General features: G+C 41.6%; 3 protein-coding genes across 3 annotated transcripts in view; 1 reads left to right on the top strand and 2 right to left on the bottom strand.

Moving 5' to 3' along the window:
* Positions 1–755: 755 nt before the first annotated feature.
* Positions 756–9,482, bottom strand: mcm4 (minichromosome maintenance complex component 4). Its single transcript, XM_055032810.1, has 17 exons — positions 9,400–9,482; positions 8,473–8,550; positions 8,200–8,358; positions 7,933–8,120; positions 7,754–7,855; positions 7,565–7,660; positions 7,364–7,459; positions 6,349–6,487; positions 6,010–6,230; positions 5,769–5,889; positions 4,734–4,993; positions 3,465–3,830; positions 3,227–3,354; positions 2,719–2,926; positions 1,861–2,089; positions 1,650–1,783; positions 756–1,400 (listed from the first exon to the last, which is right to left on the bottom strand). Exons 2-17 carry the CDS (start codon positions 8,534–8,536, stop codon positions 1,305–1,307), a joined length of 2,607 nt encoding a protein of 868 aa, XP_054888785.1. The 5' UTR covers positions 8,537–8,550; positions 9,400–9,482; the 3' UTR covers positions 756–1,304.
* A 4,527-nt stretch (positions 9,483–14,009) lies between these two features.
* cebpd (CCAAT enhancer binding protein delta) lies at positions 14,010–15,452 on the top strand. Its single transcript, XM_055032809.1, has one exon. It carries the CDS (start codon positions 14,245–14,247, stop codon positions 15,124–15,126), a length of 882 nt encoding a protein of 293 aa, XP_054888784.1. The 5' UTR covers positions 14,010–14,244; the 3' UTR covers positions 15,127–15,452.
* Positions 15,453–15,519: 67 nt separating this feature from the next.
* The window catches only part of spidr (scaffold protein involved in DNA repair), a 42,073-nt gene continuing 39,409 nt past the window's right edge, over positions 15,520–18,183 (bottom strand). Inside the window, exons 19-20 of the mRNA XM_055032808.1 lie at positions 16,491–16,547; positions 15,520–16,025 (exon numbers count right to left, since the gene is read on the bottom strand). Coding sequence (XP_054888783.1) covers positions 15,897–16,025; positions 16,491–16,547 — 186 coding nt within the window. The 3' untranslated portion in view covers positions 15,520–15,896. The remainder of the gene's footprint in view (positions 16,026–16,490; positions 16,548–18,183) is intronic.

The raw sequence follows: 18,183 nt of genomic DNA, 5'->3' as shown, positions 1-18,183 counted from the left end.
TTTTTAATTTATGTATTCTTCTGCATACAACTTTGGTCCTGAGGGGTGAAGTTCATTAGGTCAGAACTGTAATAGCATTTGTGAAAAAGCTGATAATGGCCCGTAAGATCCATGGACAGTTTTGCACTTTTATTCAATTTACATTATATTTTTCAAATCCATTTTCATATGCAATTATTTTCTGCACTTCATTGTACTGTGCCGTTGTTTTAAAGTTGCGAAAAGTTTGTTCACTTCTTTTAAGACAAAGGCAATTTAAATTCATAATGCGGTTGGCTCAATAATGAACATTTCGCAGGAAAAACAATCTTGAGTACTTGGAGCTATTCTTCAAAAAACTACAATGACCCAAGCACTTTTTTTAAAGTGCAGACATATTTCAACATTCACATTTGTTGCATTGCATTTGTTAAGCTTAACAAATGCAAAGTATATTTTTCTGTAGATTTTAAACCCATCAGCATTCCAAATGTAAAACAAAAAGTGATCGACAAAACCATGGGTTCATTTATGTGATTTATACTTTAAATAGAATATTTAAATATCTATTTGAGAACCAAATATTTGTTAAAGAAGCTCAACACTCAGTACTCTGTAAATCCAGTGTTAGCAGCCAGGAAATTGCAGCTTTAGCACATCCTAAAGCAGCAGCTGATAAGACAACAGTGGTGTTAAAGTCTGAAAAAAATATTCCAGAGCTTAAATAAAGTCACACAAGATGTAAAGTCACACAAGATGTAAACTAACCTCTTTTAGATTAATAGATTGATTTTAAGTCTTGTTGGAAGCTAAAGCCAATTTATTTTAAAAAATTTGATGTGTAAAATATGCACTCATCAAAAGACTTCTGACTATTTCACTGTCTGAAAATGTGATTATTCTTCTTAGGAAATTATGCAAAACATACAAAAGTCCAGAAATGTTAAATATTTTCAACTTACTGCAAACTATATTTAAAAGAAATCAAAAAAGTTCTTGCGCAACATTTTATTTTTCTTTTAATACAAGTTTAAGCAAGCTAAATTTGAACTACTCAAACACCAGAGAAAAAGAAGTTTACGTCAAAATTTATAACAAACAGAATATATATTTTAATATTACTACATCAGCCTCTGTATGTACTTGTTAACAAGCCTCCACTCCACTCCATCTTTTCCATGCAAAACTAATCCAAACCTTCAGAGTGACTGGTTTAATTCTGACCATGTTTTTAAATATCAGAACGATAAATTGTTGTTTTTACTCAAACTTTTCTTACTTTGTACAAAAACACATTGAAACGGGGTTTGAAATCGCGGCGCGCCTCAGGCGAGCAGACGGACGGTCTTCCCAGTGACAGTCAGGTAATCGTCGTCAGCCAAGGCTCGCAGCGCCTCATCAAACAGCTCCTTGGTGATCGCCTGCAAGCGGGTCGACGGAAGAGGAAGTGAACACAGGAAGTGAGAAAGCATTTCAAACCTTAGAAAATGTATTCTGAAAGTGATACCAACAGAAGCTTTTGATATAAAAGGACATAGGGCGAGGAGAAGATACCAGTTGAAATACCAGACTTGCAAATTAAAACACCTGCCTCTCTTTGGCTGAACTGAGAAGAATCACAGCCCGAAGGTCGACCAGACAAAACACTTCAGTCGATTTAAAGCACTTACAGTTTCAGACTGTCCCCTGAGGTCATCGAGGAGCTGTTGGTACTTCATGGCCGGCGTCTTTCCTTTGGTCTCGATCATCTTCTTCAGTGCCTGGGCCACCTCCTCCTTACGTTTACGCGCCGTAGCGCTCATACCTGTCAAACACAAATAAGGTGGACTGAGACGTGGCTCACAGGGAGAATGCAGAACAATAGGGACCACTGCTGCTTACCTGTTGTCAGAATTGAGATGTCGACAAATCCGGTCCTGGGGTCGGTGGCCGACTGTTTGAGGGCCTCTCTGTGCAGCCGCTTGGCCTCTTCAACGTCGATGGTCTCCACCTTTTCAGAGAAGCGGACCTTGGCATGCGCTTCCGCCAAGCGGATCAGGGACTCCAGCTGCCTGGGATAGGCAGACACCATCCCATGACCGCTGCCGATCTTCCTCATGTCCACGTAGGCCTGAAACAAACAGGAGCAGGGTGAGCTGCAGCCATGAGACTGGAACAGTCGGCTCTGAGATAGAAATCAACAGGAACCAGTTCACATTTTAAAATACAGATATAACAACAGATCGAGTTTTTAATAGTTGCAGTTGATTTTCTTTCTGCAATACTTGCATTGAATTTCCATAAAGGCTGACATTAAATTATCAGTAATGGTGATGTGACTAAACGAGTTTTAATTGGTCGTCTTCAGAGAAAATGTTTCTTTAGGTTGTAAAGGTTGCAAACCCTGGAATAGAATCGCTATTATGCAGAGCTTTTAGCTTTTCACATTTCCTTACCGTCATCTCCAAAAATTGGAAATTTTGCTTGAGCAGGATGTTTATTGTTCACAATTTCCACAATCAGCTAGAGTCATTCAAAGATTAAATTATACAGAATGATGAGAAAAAAAAAACTAAGCAGTTTGCTGTACCAGACCTAAAAGTAAAGTAACAAAAATGTGTACAAGACCATTTTTCTCATTCACTCATTTATGTTGGACTATTAAAAAAAAAGACCAAAGTTTCTAAACGGATGCTGCACATAAGTCCTGAAAGGAGAGTTAAAGCTGGTTCAACCCCCACAAAACAAAACAAAACAAACCTCAATGAGGGCCTGGCTGGCCTCCTCACTCAGTCTAGGATTAATGTATGTCCGCGCGTACGCAATGTAGTCCTTTAATACGGCCATGTCAAGGAACTCTTCCTCCATCTGCTCCTCGCTCTGGTAGTAAAGGGACACCAGGTGTTGAGCCAGCCTGCGGTCATAAGCCTCGTCTTGTGGATCCAGCATCAGGAAAATCAGATCGAATCTGACGGAGCAGGACAAGCGGGTTTAAAAAGAGGCAGCAGATTAACGGCATGGTTAAGTAGAAGAGGTTGAGTTGGCCAAACGACTCATTTAAATCAGGCACATTTTTCTTCTCAAGTAGCAAAAAGGAATGGGATATACACACATATTAGAAAGACAGAGAAAACGTTTATCTTTAGTGGAAGCAGAGATTTAGACTACCAAATAAAATTGTATTGATTTATTTCTGATGGACGAGTTTGTTCTTTTGATTCTGATTTTAGAATAAAAAGCAGTTTTTGTCACCATGGTTGCTTATTACCTGGACAGCAGCGTGTGGGGCAGCTGAATGTTCTCGATCGTCGTCTTTTTTGGGTTCCACTGAGACTCCACGGGGTTCGCAGCAGCCAGCACAGCGGTGCGGGCGTTCAGCTGGCAGATGATTCCCGCCTGCGGAAAGCGAATAGGAAACTTAAGTCTCTTTTGGAGTCCCTCCCCCCACATAAACGCCTGAGCTCAGTCTTCCGCTCTGCACACGTTGAGAAGCCCGCCAAACGCACCTTGGCGATGGAGAGGGTCTGCTGTTCCATGACCTCGTGCAGCACCGAGCGCGTGTTGTCGCTCATCTTGTCAAATTCGTCAATGCAGCAGATGCCGTTGTCGCTCAGCACCAGGGCGCCCGTCTGCAGGACCAGCTGCCTGGTCTCCGGATCCTTCATCACGTAGGCGGTGAGACCCACGGCGCTGGAGCCCTTCCCCGACGTGTACTGGCCGCGGGGCACCAGGTTGTAGACGTACCGGAGCAGCTGAGACTTGCTGGTGCCGGGATCTCCGCAGAGGAGGATGTTGACCTCGGCCCGGAAGTGGCCCCGGCCCGTCTGACTGAAGTCTTTGCGGGTGCCGCCGAACAGCTGCAGCAGGATGCCCTGAAAGAGAGATGGAGGGAAAAAATGCTTTAAGTTATACGTCACTATCCTGGTGTCCTCAATGTTGCGAACCAAGCAATATAAACAAATGTGTTTCTGATGGGGTCGTCACCAGTATGAAATTTTAAACTTGTTACCAATTCTGAAAAAAATATGAAAAATTAAAATTGACAGTCAATGCCATTTTTGATATTACAGCAGTATTTCTACAAGGTACACAAATCTAATCAAAGCAGGAGCATTTTCTTAGAGCAAAATCAATAAGTTCTTCTGCACTGATTTAAAAAACAAATTACTTTTTGTTACTTTTCTGTATCGCTAAGCACTACTCAACTCTTAAATCATTTTAATTTCAACAATGCTGTTGATTTTCTGAATTACACTGCAACATTAATATTTAGCCGCCCCAATTTCTTTTTATGAGCCATTGGTAAGTTAACAGAAGCTGAACATTTTGCAGTGGAAATTGATATTCAGGCCATTAGATGAAGGAAGGAATGAATAAACATCTATAAGCATTCTGCAAATCTTGCATGCTCCCATGCCTGTTTGCTGCAGACGTGGGAAATTAATAACATTCTAGAACAGGACATCCAGTCCTGGGGGACCGGTGTCCTGCAACTTTGAGACGTGCCTCTGTAGCACCACACCTGAATAGAATAATTAGGTGATTAGCAAGGCTCTGGAGAACTGATCTACACAAGGAGGAGGTAATTAAGCCATTTCATTCCTGTGTTTTGTATATGTGGCACATCGAAAAACTCAGGACAGTGGCCCTCGAGGACTGGAGTTTGACACCCCTGTTCTAGAATATTCCCTGGGAGAAGTAGATTGGTGAGGCAACCAATAAAGGCCGCCACAGACACCTTAGGATTCTAGCCTTGCTCGCTCTCCGCCACTCACCTTCTTGATGTCCTCGTGTTCGTAGATGCTTGGCGCCAGGGCCGAGGAGAGGCGCTCGTAAACGTCGGGTTTGGCCGCCAGCTCCTTCAGGGTCTGCACGCGGTCTTCAGTGAACAGCTTCAGCTCGGCCTCTTCGTCCAAACCGTGCAGGCGCTTTTCATCCGTCTTACGGAAGTGGATGACATCTATATGAGTTTTGTAGACTGACTTCACGTTGCTTTGACGGGGGTTAACGCGCATTGGGACCGCTCTGTAGATACCTGCATTCAATGAGGGGAGAGAGTCAGGGTGAGGATATATTCTTTAAAAAAAAAAAAAAAAAGAGGCAGTGAGTCATGTACTGTTTTGTGTCGATCTAACAAAAAAAAGCCCAATAAAGTGTCTTAAAGTTTGTGGTTTTAGGGTGACAAAAACTTACCAGGAGTGAACAGCAGCAGTAAGAACAAGCAATGTTTAAATATGACGCCATTTTAGTTTAGAATCAGCTGCTAAGAACCAAATTCAAAGAAGATGCAAATAATTTGAATGCAAAAGAGTTTATCTGGAAATGCTGAAGTGTACCTGCCAAAGGTTTGACATGAAGCATGAAAGATATTTGTATCATATTGTTTAAAAGTGTTCTATTTTAATACAACCAGAGCTAATAAACTTCATGTATTTATATTATTACAGTGACTAATATAGAAACAGAAAATGACTCGTGACCACTGAAATAAAGAACCGAGATCACTGAACGTGATTATCCTGTGCAAAAAAGAAGAGCAACTTAAAGGAGCAGTTGAAATATAGAGAAATCTTCATTTCTTATTTCAAATTAAACTATTGTGCATCTGATTTTGAGTGAAATAAAAATATATATTGAAATTATGTGTACATTTCCTATGACTTGAAGACATTTTCCATTACAAGCTTCAAATTCAGTATCAAATTTAATACGTCAAAACAGTTAAAAGTTTTTAAGCACTTTTGCTTTGGTACAAAATCAAATTCATCAAAATATTTGCAGATATCAATGGGAAATTTAATAGAACTGACCCGTGATGTTCACTCTGTCCCCCGGCTGGACCTTGTCCACCAGGTCGTTGTGAGCGTACACAATAGTCGTGTGCGGCGTCTGGCCTGCAGGCATGTCTTCGGGGGACTCTTGGATTTTGATCTGATCAACAAACAAACAGATGTCACGACCTTGGCCATCGCGTTGCTAATTACCACCTGACACGCTCTGAGAATAGGCGTCGAAGACGGTGAGCAATCTGCCCACCAACCGAACTCTCACCATCTGTTTGTCTGAAAAGAGTGAGCGATTGTGAACGAGCGCCATGCTGTGGGTGGTGTTGCAATGGCGACACACGGCTGGCTCGGCGATCCGGCCGCGATCCACCTCTGCCCGGGCGCTGAAGGCGCACACCTGGCACTGGAAGAATGCCTCCTGCATCTCGGGGATGAGCTGCGAGGTGCGGATCACCATCCCGCCGATGGTGATCAGCTGATCGATGTCTGTGGAGGAGAAACGCAACACAGGACGCGATGCGTCACAGTTCACAGAAAGCCCACACTAAATATGGGATAGAATACTTTGTATGCATGTTCATCTGGTGAGTCATTGAGGGCGCACCTTCTGGGTTAAGGCTCCTCATGTTCCGGGTCTTCAGGGCGTTGTAAGGGCGGACCTGGATCTGGTACTCCAGGACAGAGTCGGGGAAACGCTCAAAGAAAAGCTCGTTGACCGCCATGTCAAAGGTGGGGATGACTTCCTGCAGACATAGAACACATTTAAAATAACCTACATACTATATGAAGATCTAAAAAGATGTAAACAATAACAGAAGTTTGTTTATATTCTGTAAATATTACTAGACTAATTGTCTAACCTTTGTTAATGTCTGAGTGAATGATGGCACGGATGAAGGAGCAGAAAATGCTTTAGAACTTTTGCCAAATAAAGATCCAGCCAAAGACATAAGAAATTCCTAAAAACCTCCAAGAGAAAACGACCACAGGAACCCTTCAGAATTTTATTGGATCCTGCTGAAGTTGGAAGATAAAATTCACAGCAGGATTCTGTACAGAATCTCGTGAGATCCTCCTCTGGTGCAAAAAGCAAATATTGCCAGGATCCTTGTTAAGTCCTGCAGGACCTCACTAAGTTTGGAGAAGAAAAATACAGCAGGGCCCAAGAAAATCCTTAAAGAAAAGTAAAAAATAAAAACACTTTGTTCCTCCTTGCAGGGCTATGGGGTCCCACAAAGCTGTGGCTCCAAACCTTTATGAGGCTCTCTGGCCTGAACATGGAGTCACTTAATAACTTTGGCCAAAAACTGATGTGAGAAGACCAATGTTTTGAGACCTACGATGATTAAAAGAAATTTTGAAAAAGAGGTTCAGCATCAATGAATGTCTCTTGAATGTAAACAATGCTCATTACTAAATTTTTATTTATGTTCTCATTTAGAAAAGTCTGAGGCTTTCTTTGTTGTAAAACTTAAAACAAAGGAAAATGTTCTTTAGATAGTTTTAATTTAGTAGGTGCAAACAAAAAACATGCTTTTTGGATTTTAAAAGTTGCCGACTTGATATTTAGATGAAGGTCAGAATCTGGATCAGGGTTCTAAAAACCTGGGATTCTTTACCTGTGGATAGCAGATGAGCTGTCTGTACAGCTCCGCATCAAAAGACTGCACATGTCGACAGTTCACGTTCAGGACGGGATCACCAACAACACTGATCTGACAGATTCACAGAGAAAAGTCAACTTTAGACAGGAGAAAAATAAATAATCAAAGATTCCTGATATAACTGTGCGAAGGTTCTGAGTTAAATAAATACACCACCTCTTCTAGCTTCTGCATGTATAGCGGTTCATTCAGATCCAGACCAGCGTTCTCATCCTCAGTGGAGGTCGGGTCAATGAACCTCTGCAGAAACCTCTACAATTACAGGAACAATGACGTTACAATACCCAGTCAATCTCCAGTACCAAAAGATATCGGTCAGCGGCTGACAGTTTTAATCTGCTGTACCTGGAACTTCTCCTTGCAGGTTCCAACGTTGACGTCAGTCCCCCAGATCACCAGCCTGTGGCCTGCATTGGGTTCGCTGGCTGCTGCACCATCTGTGCTTGGCTGGGAAACAAAAATAAACTTTTAACTTCCGAGTGTTACACCAACGCGTAAGCAGAAAGCGACTAATTGAAACAGACCTGATCCGACTGAAGATCCACCTGGGGAGCCTTCCTGACTGACCCCAGATCAGGGCGCTGTCTGGCCGGTGTGCCACGCACGCCACTGCGCGGGGTCCCTTCAACTCTAGAGCTCGGGGTCCCTTCAACCCTGGAGCTCGGGGTCCAGTAACCCAGAGGAGAACTTACATCCACTTCATTTGGCATAACTGCATAGATGAAATTAAATTAGACAACTAGCCTGATTTCATTTCCTCTCGTTTAAAGAACAGATGAGCACAAAAGTACCTGATGGTCTCGGGCTGGAGAGCAGAGAGGTGTCCTGAGGGGCAGCCGGACTGAGAACGTCCGTGGCTGGGGATGTCGGCATCGGCATCAGGTCGCCACCGGAGGAGTCTTGGCCTCGGCGCCTCTGGGAAGGAGGCGAGGTGTGACCCTCACTGCTCGCTGGGATTGGATGACAGACAACAATAAGAGTGAGCTCCAAGTTCAAGTTACAACGTGATTCGTTAACTTTGAATATATTTTTCTTCCGAAGTTAAATCCAAAAGCTGAACTTACGTGTGGCAGGGTTGGTATTCCTTCCACGCTTGCGGCCACCAGGTGTTGAAGCAGGGGAAGACATGGTTGGTGGGAGATCTGGACAGAATATGGATAACATGACCCAATGTACCTCATGCTGTTGTTTTCTTTACATGCTTTTTAAAATATAAATGACATTTTTTTTTGGGGGGGGGTGGGGGGGGCAGGGGGGTTGTATTCCATTCAAATTATATATGCATTGTCATATTTTTAGTAATTTCCACAAGGAAGTCAACTGAGAAGCTGCATGTACGGATGGAGGAAAAACTTGGCAGTTTTATTTTAATTACATCCTCACAGGCTAAATATGAACCTAAAAAAACAGATGGGTAGTTTGGCTGTGTTATAGCACTGCCAAAACACCAACATCGTTTTGTTAAAGCAAAAGGATGTTAGATTTATCAGTGCCCTGATAGGTTTTTTTGTTGTTGTTGTTGTTTTTACAATAATTAACGAAATGGTTAAAGGCAAGCATGACAAAACGTACAAGTTATAAGTCAAGACAAAGTTTATTTATATAGTGAATTTACAACAGCTTCTGCTGACCATAGTCCTTCACAGTAAACATCACAGGTACACAATATGACGAAATTGAAATAAACTGAAGTTTAGTTTATATAACACGTAGATCGTTTAAACCCTGAATGTTTTAGAGAAACACACAGAAATATATTTCAGACTTAATAGTTAAAATGCATTGAACGACTTTTTAACACCGAGGTGTTTCTTGCTGCAACAACACTTCGACCACCATTTGGCACGTGGCTGTAGGGAGACAATGCCGTCCCATCTCGCTGGCTTTCGGCTTCAAACGTCGCTTTATGTGAAACAAACCGATCTGTTTGCATTCAGGTCAGCCCGCCTGTCGAGCAGCACCGCGCCGACCCGCTCATAAAAGCCGCTTACCTTTCAAAAAAAACCTGGCGAATTCGTCGCTTTCTGACCTCTTCTTGAACAGGCGTCCGACTGCTACAGATGTGGCGCGAAATCGTGTGTTACGTCAGTTTCGCGGGGGAACTTTCAGCCAATCACAAACCCTGAATGCTCTGCAGTTTCCGGCTGTCGAACTAAGTTCAGTTTACGGTCGGAGGGGTGGCTGTCTTGAGGGGGGGATTATTTTGTAACTTTAAATAAAACGTATGCGTTGTTTTTCTTCCTAAAAAAATACACGGCGCTGGTTTGAAACGTCTGCTGTGCTTCTGGTTGGTGCTGACGTCATGTTACGGAAGGTCTCGTGGGCACCGATAGTTCGGGTTGGTTTGGTTCGGTCCAACAAGTAGAAACCCATTTTCTGCTTCCGCCATGTTATTATAAACACAAACACAGACGTTAGAGAATCAACATTGAAACGATAAATCACTGAAATAACTCAACGCAAAAAAAAAAAAAAAAAAAAAAAAAGTTATAATGTTTAACAAATGTTAACCATTTCTGCTGTATATTTTCATTTATAAAATAATGTATTTCACGACTGATGTCTGAGTTGTAAGCCCTGCAATCAGTTCAATGAAATGAAATGCTTGAGTTTAATTGCGTAGAGTCTAAATCAACCAGCAAATACAGTAAAGTAAACGTTGATCCCTTTCTGATTTTGGAAATTTGCCCCATAACAAAAATTTTTTTTATTTCAACTCAGCAAACCTTTCTGCACAAATGCTTTTCACCTCTTGTTATCTTGCTTGAGAAGTCAACAGATGAGTTTAGTTGTGGGCGTAAGGGCCTGTGTTGCATTTATCTGGAGAAACATCCAACTGAACCTTAGATTAGTGTCTTTTGAACAGAACCAAACATTATCAGTTTTATTCAGATTTTTTTTTTTAAGTCATTTGCTTGAATGCTGCTCCCACAAAAGATGGTGGAAGAAATGTAGCCGTTCAACAAATTTGTAGAAGATCTGCAAAAACCTGCTGCAAATGCTAATGGACCAAAGCTTCTTCAAGAGGCAGCTTGAGGAAGCGACCTTCTTACAGGGACATAACACACCTAACAGTGTGCTAGGTCCCTTCCTACAGGCACCGGCATCATTGAGTGTTTTCGACCACCTCCGTGCTCAGATGCACAATATTGGCAAAATCATTTGCTCATCTGTATGAACTTGCGTACCGTATATGTCTTAATCTAAAGGGTTTAAGGCTAATTTTTTGGATGGCAAATGATTAACCTTAAGGAAATGGTTGATCATAAACTCAGTTTGTGACCAACTTTAAAAGATGTCTTTTGTATTTTTTTCCCCACTAGAACTAAGTCGTATATGTAGAAGGATTAACATGTATGGCATGTGTTTTCATCCCAGATCAAAGTGCAGCATAACATAACAATAGCAGACGCTTTATATCTGTAAAAGTGAGCAAAATTACAAAATCAGCAGGAGACCAAAACGCTACTTCCCATGATATTGTCACTTTAATATGTCATTTTCTTGTCTTTTTTAATGACAGTGGTGCAATTCCTTTTTTAGTATGTCATGCACTGCAGTTTCGTACTTCCAAACCAATTCAGGGACACTGCCTCACCCTCTTTCCTACAAGCTCTCAGCCCTAGGCACGGGTCATTTACACATTAGAAGAAACCACACCCAGCAGGACATAAAAGAAAATTTTCTGGGTTTTGGGTCATCCTACCCCACAGCCACTACAAAGGGAGAAATGACAAACCAATCATGGAAAATGCCCCCAAGACTAAAACCTGGCCATCGACATCCCTTCTCTGCGGGTGTTGGGGGAATTTTAGTTTGCCGTCTTTAAGACAAAATGAAGTAAGGAAACTGCATTTTTGTTTTATAAATAAATAAAAATTAACAGATTTCAAGTCGCTTAAAAATAAGCAAAGAAAGGAAGGTCTGAAGTATTGACATTTAATAAGTGTGTGCGTATTGCTCCTGCAGAAACATCCTGCAAGTACAAACATTGACCACCAAGAGGTGCAGTTTCCATGCTGGAAGTGAAAGGGAGAGAGGAAAAGTACCAAACTTCCTAAGTGGAAAAGATGAGAAACATTTCTGAGAAGTGTCAGTGCATGTGTGACTTAAGGGCACCTCCTAGAGAGACCACTGGTCATAAAAAATGATCACAAGCTTCTTTTTAGTTTGCTGCAATGCCTCCTAATGTTCTACTATGAATCACACAAAATATCTAAAACTAAGTTTGGTTTTTGTTTGTTCAGTTAATTCTCCGAAAGTCAGGTTTTTAATATTTTTAAAGAAATTCTACCTGAAAGTACGGTTCATTCAACAAATCTTTTCAGTGATAAAAGCTTAAGAAGAATTGAGAAGTACTTCTGATACGGTTCCTGCTTGTATGTTCACATCTGACTTTTTTGTTGTGTCTTTGTGTGATAGGGCTTTTACTTTTCTTCTAAGTCATCAGAATACTTCCTCTGCCACATTTGGAGACGGAAGTTTATGTTCCTTTTGACACGTTCCAACCAGTGAACACATATCCTGCAGTATCAGAAGACCATTGTAAAAAAAAAAACAAACATAAAAGCATGTTGCATGGGAAATACGCCTCCCGGCTCTTCATGTGGAGGACTTAGAAATGATCTAATGTGCAGAAAGCTGAATTCCTCAGTCAAATGTATTTCTCGAAGTGACTGATAAATTTGCAAAGTTATACCCTGAAGCTCTCATTTGAAGTCAAATCTTGCAAATCAATCCTTCATGTGCAAGACCTTTTCAACCTTTTTTTCAGCATATAAAAAGGAACTAAAGCTTGTCCTGATTTTGAAAGACAACAATATTGCTTTTTTTCTATCATTCATAAAGAGAGACTTTCCATTTGTTTCAGTATTTCAAGTGAAACAAAGGGACTCGAATATCTTATGAGTCAATAGATACAGATATGTATGAGTTAAAAGTTCATTTTAATGACTGGTGGGTTACAAGAAAAGAAGCACCACAATTCTAATAGTTACATAAAGTCATTTCCTGAAGATATTTAAATACAGAAACAAGTTAAATCATTTAAAAAAATAATTATGTAATTAAGGCCATTGTGTTATGGAATACACAAGACTGCTGACTCAACAGTTGTCCAGCCAAGTCATTGACACACTCCTTGACTGGTATCATAACTAAAGAGGCTGGCTGATCACAAAGTGTTTAATTCAAGCTTAAAAATGGGAAATAAAGTAGAAGGAAAAAGATTGGCAGAAAAAGGGATGTGGACTGTGGCTGGCCACGGGCGAAAGGAACCATACGCATTAGAATCCAGCATATGGGCTACAAATAGTGCATTCCTTGAATTAAGCCACTTAAGAAGCGTATTACTTGCACAAGGGAGAAGAAAAGCTGACCTGAAGTTTTGTAATATAAAAGTACATTTCGAACTAAGTCTGAAGAAAGTTGATTGAGGTCCAGTTTACAGCTTCCGCAGTCAGCAAATGTTTGAGCATCCATGTCATCTGCAGGTGATGGTACACTGTTTTATGAAGTCCAAAGTACAACCATTACTTGGGAATATTAGAGTACATCATGTTTCCGTCTGTCGACAATGCTGTACTGAGAAACTGCTTTCATTTTCCAACAGAACTTGGATCGTGGCCAGCAGATCACTTTTGCCAAAAGTACCAATATCTAGTTTAATGGTCCCAGAGTTCTTGGCAGGCCAGCAGACCTGCCTGACCTAAACTCTATATCTAATCTCAGTATTGTCAAGAAAGCAACCTGAGTTTCCTGAACACCCCGTGTCTCCATACCACGCCACACTGTTGCAGTAATCCATACTATTAAGAGGCCCAGTTAGTGCATCTAAAAAAATATTATTTCCACTGGTATTTAATTTTCTGATGAGCTTATCTTTTAAATAAGCTGTATGGCATAATCATCACACGTCTGCAATTAATACATATATAAAAACTGTAATAAATGCACTTTTTTATTTTAGCTGCAAATACAAAAACAACAACTTTTCAATAAGATCTGTAAATGAATCAGCCGATTCCTCTTCAGATGTACATGTCATAAACACTTTTACACTGACAAAATGTTCTGCCAGAACTGAAGTAAACATCAGAAATCTGAACGCATGTCAGGACCCAATTGTGCTGCAATTATGTTGAAACAAGTGAAGATGTTCTGCTGAAGGGCAATGAATGGAGAAATGGGACAGAAGATTGTTTGTCTCCTTCAGGACTGTCTTTACTTTTCTTTGTAAAACGTGCAGGGTGTAAAGCAGTTGCCCCTCCCTGGCTCTTGACTAAACTTTTCTTCTTCTTTTTTTTTTTTTGTTGCATCATTACAGCAATAATACTTTTTTTTTTGTAGCTGAACAATTCCTCTGCCAATTTTCCTGGTGATAAATCTGACCGTGTTCCCAACAGACAGAGCACATCCTGCACTATGTAAACAACCCTGAACCATTCATACGGTCATAGTAAAAAGTGGGCGGTGTGAGCATCAGGCCCCCAACCTACTCAAACCAGGCACCACGTGACCCGTGTTTGGATTTGAGTGGCTCGTAAGAGGGCGGCGTGTGTGACGTCAGCGGGGAGCGATACAAAACACTCCGCGAAAGTAGCGCTGCCTCAGAGAAGTGACAGTCCGCTAAGATAATACTGACAGCATCCTGACAGGCGAAGTGCAGGAACAAGACAGCCGCCCGAGATTTTTTAATTTACTTGAAGAATTGCAGAGAGAGAATCTGCAAAGTTGTCGTGCAGCAGAGTTGTGGGTTACTTCCTTTTTTTTGTTTGTTTTTTAAAGTTGTTTTTGTTTTTTAATTCTCTAACCACGTGGACGAGCCAGCAGAGTTCATGTGTGATATATACAGCCTGGACTCTCACTGCGTGTCCCCACAATGCAACATGAGTTGGGCGATGGAGCCTGCTAACTTCTACGAGAGCGCCAAGCTTGGGGGGCCGCAGCAGGGGGTCTCAAAGCCGGGCAGCAGGGCTGACGGCGTGGGCGAGGAGAGCACCATGGTGGAGCTGAGCACCACCACTCCGGCCATGTACGACGACGAGAGCGCCATCGACTTCAGCCAGTACATCGACTCCATGACGTCGGTGCCGAACCTGGAGCTGTGCAACGACGAGCTCTTCCTCGACCTGTTCAACACCGTGAAGCAGGAGAAGCCGGACTTCTACAACCTGCAGAGCGCCGTGCTGTCCGGCGGCATGATGCAGCAGCAGCAGCAGCAGCAGCTGTCGGCTGTCTACGCCAAGCAGGACGGCGCGCCGGAGAAGGGGGCGTTCTGCGCCCCGATCAAGCAGGAGTCCGACTGGAGCGACAGCGACATGTCCTCGTCCCTGCCCTCCCAGATCGAGACCTGCGCCCAGACCTCCGTTAGCCTCCCCACGGGACAGCCGACTCCGCCGACCACCCCGGAGCCCGTCTCCTCCAAGCCGTCCCCGAGGAAGATGGGCAGGGAGAAGGGGAAGAAGTCGGTGGACAGGTTCAGCGTGGAGTATCGACAGAGGCGTGAAAGGAATAACATTGCAGTGAGAAAAAGCAGGGACAAAGCCAAGAGACGCAACTTGGAGATGCAGCAGAAGATGATCGAACTGAGCAACGAAAACGAGAAACTCCACAAAACCATCGAGCAGCTAACCAGGGAGCTCAGCGGGCTCCGAGAGTTCTTTAAACAGATGCCCAGCGCCTCGTTTGCAGGCTCAGCGAGCGCAGAGGGCCGGTGACACACTTTATCTTCTATGAACTGTGAGACTTTTAGAAGACATACCTCAAATAGACATTTGTCTTTACCATCTGTACCAGATGTATTAAGCTTACCATAATGGCACTGGAAAATATGTTGTTGTTGCTGCCATATTTTTTGTGGGACTGTTTTCTCTGTATTAAATTATTATACCACTGCATTTACATGATGTCATACCTGATATGGTACATGTTTTATAATTTCTAACTTTGTATAAGAGCCAGAGCATGATCTTTTATATAGTTTGTATAAAAGCTTGAGAATGTGTTTATAAATCTGTAATAAAGAAACGATGATAAAGTGAAAGGATTGTGGTCTGTGAGCAGTCTGTATGAAAATTGGTGTTAAAGGAAATGCAGCAGGAAACACAAAGCAAAGTCAGCAAAAATAAGTCATTTTATTGACAGTCAGTGTTTTTTTTTCTTGTTTTTTTTTTTTATATACAGAGGTAGAACGGTTGGAAAATAATTCTTTTAAAGTCAAAACTCAGACTCATTCACAGTTAATGATCCACATGGGCTGGTTTGACAGCCTGCATGCCACTGGTCTACCCTTGGGCTGTCAACTCCTGCTGCACAGGATCACATATCATTAACACAAACAAGACCTTGTCTTTTTGCAGCCCCCTTCTCTTCAGAACAGCCTCAAGCTGTCAGAGGAGGCCTTCGGAAGGGGGAGTGGAGGATAAACTGGCTCAGACCAAGGCCCAGTGTGCAGATTGCTGGAGCCAGTCAAAGTCTGAGCTTGCTATCAGAAGGCTTGGAGGCAGATCTCTTCCAGGCCCATCCACAGGGCAGGCTTCCTGGCGACCATTCGGACATAAACGGCCAGGGGACCCACCTCTTTTCCCAAGACGCTCTCCACATCGTACCCTTGGAGCTGAAGCAAAAGATCATGCAAATCTCTTAAGATACTTTTAATCCATGCCTATTGAAATGAAGTATGCATGTACAAAAGTGGTGATTAAAAACTGTCCACACGACTCATGCATGAAGAAAAGCATGAATGCAAACACTTGGATCACAATGCTTTTCATTGATGAGGAACAGCTCCTCCACCTGCAGTTTATGTAAGAAGTGAATAATAACACCCAAACCTATAAACCGCATGCAAACTTCAAATCCCCCAAAACAAAAGAGAGGGTGGAGGATTGTGTCACAAATCTGGCTGTGAACAGTATCAATGACCAGCCAGTCATTTCACTCAACAAAGAAGAGCGTTTATCACAGTTGCAGGAACAGATGACTGTACTTTAAAGAATATACTGACATAAAAAAAAAATAAAAATCTGTGCACCTTCTATCTTAGCTCCGACTTATGTAACAGCTTGATAAGTGAACCTACCTCACTGCTTTCCAGCACGGGCGTGTTCAGGATCGACATGATCGTCTTTTGTTGCAGCTGTCGGAGAGATTAAAACATGCTGAAATCAATAATGCCTTTTTAATGATCACCGCTGCATTGTAAATGAGAAAAAGAAATGCTGCACCAACAGACTGCGGTGCCTCTGCTGGTTTATGGTTGGAAGGGGTTAAAATATGAGTGGGCTGATAAGAACGCTGATAATTTTTACTGGTTGTCTCACTGAACTGTGCAAAGCTACACCGAGTTCTCCGTCACTGAAAGACCTCTGCACAAAGCAACGTTTATCAAGACTTTGTTTTACAGTGCAGAACTCAAACGCTTTATGAGTAACATTTATGGAGAGGTGACATGGAATGATTCAGTGTCTCACTCATGGGTTACTACAGGATAGATGATTGTCTGGTCAAAGGTTTATCTACACTTCTGCCATCATGGGCTAAAAGAGTTTAAAAAAATATATTTGTCTTATCTGCTGAAGACAGCAGATTCAAATTTACACTAAATTCACCCAACTTTTTTTTTTTTTACATATATAAATGTGAATTTTTCAAATACTAAAAGGAGAGCAGTGCATTTATATTCAGTCCCCTTTAAACCTTTATACCAGTAAATAAAACCCAAAGTAACTAATAACATCTAAAGTCACATAATTACTAAACAAAGTTCATCTGTGTGTGATTTAGCCTTTGCATAAATAAAACTGTTCTTTGAAGAGAACATTAGCAAACAAACAGCATGATGACGACCAGAGAACACAGCAGACAGGTCAATTGAAAGAGAAAGTTAGAGTACATTGTAGTAAAGAGTAGGAATGGCAAAATGTGCACTGCAGTCCTTCTGAAGAATGACTGACCACCTAAAGTGAAAGGCCACCCAGCTGCAGCACTAATCAGAGTAACAGCCAAGATGGAGGCAATTCTTTGAAAAAAACAAAACTGCAGACATGAAGAATATGTCAACATGTAAACAATTACCACTGCTACAATACTAGTCATGCCCTCTTTTAAATATGGCTTATCCTAGAACAGTGCCACAAAGAAAGCTAATTGCTTACAATGAGACATAAGAAAACACATTTAAAGTTTGAACCAGTCAGGCAGGCGATACAGCAAACATTAGAAGGTTCTTTGGTAGGATTTGTGGTGGAAAACTGACATTTCTTTTGGAGCCACTGTAACTTCAGGCAAGGGTGGAGGTTGATCTTCTAACAAGACAATGTTCCTAAATGCACAAAGATGCAATAAAATAGCTTGGATTGAGGCATTTTTGTGTCTTCGAACTCTCCAGTCAGTTTTTGTACTCGAGTTCAATTTAGAATCTGTGGAAAAACTTGAAAATTACTGTTTACAGACACACTGCATGTGCATCTGAGCTATTTTGCAAAGGAAAATGGCAAGCACTTAAACAATTTGCATGCAGTTTCAAGCTACAGAGATCTGATCAAACATTTCCAAAAAGACCTCCACTGCTGTTAATAGTGATTCTAGAGTAAATCCACAAGTTTTTGTAAAGGCTGGGTGAATAAATATCAACAACAAACTTTCCAGATTTGATTGAAATAGAAAGAAAATTGCGATTGTTATGAAAACTGCTTATCAAACAAACACATAGAATATGCTTGGTCACTATGTTCAATTCATTTCAAATTAATAATAATAATAAAATCATCGAA

The sequence above is a fragment of the Poeciliopsis prolifica genome, unplaced genomic scaffold, assembly GCF_027474105.1.
Source record: "Poeciliopsis prolifica strain line A6 unplaced genomic scaffold, Auburn_PproV2 SCAFFOLD008, whole genome shotgun sequence".
Lineage (NCBI taxonomy): Eukaryota > Metazoa > Chordata > Actinopteri > Cyprinodontiformes > Poeciliidae > Poeciliopsis > Poeciliopsis prolifica.
The sequence above is the reverse complement of the archived record's forward strand: the minus strand, read 5'-3'. Positions and strand labels throughout refer to the sequence as shown.

Excerpts from the sequence above, each read along its gene's own strand:
- cebpd (XM_055032809.1), top strand. The coding sequence starts at position 14,245 with ATGTGTGATATATACAGCCTGGACTCTCACTGCGTGTCCCCACAATGC.
- mcm4 (XM_055032810.1), bottom strand. The coding sequence starts at position 8,536 with ATGTCTTCCCCTGCTTCAACACCTGGTGGCCGCAAGCGTGGAAGGAAT. Across the intron at positions 7,661-7,753 it reads CCTGCAAGGAGAAGTTCCAG|AGGTTTCTGCAGAGGTTCAT; the intron begins GTACAGCAGATT and ends CTGTAATTGTAG. Across the intron at positions 1,784-1,860 it reads CATCTCAATTCTGACAACAG|GTATGAGCGCTACGGCGCGT; the intron begins GTAAGCAGCAGT and ends TGTGTTTGACAG.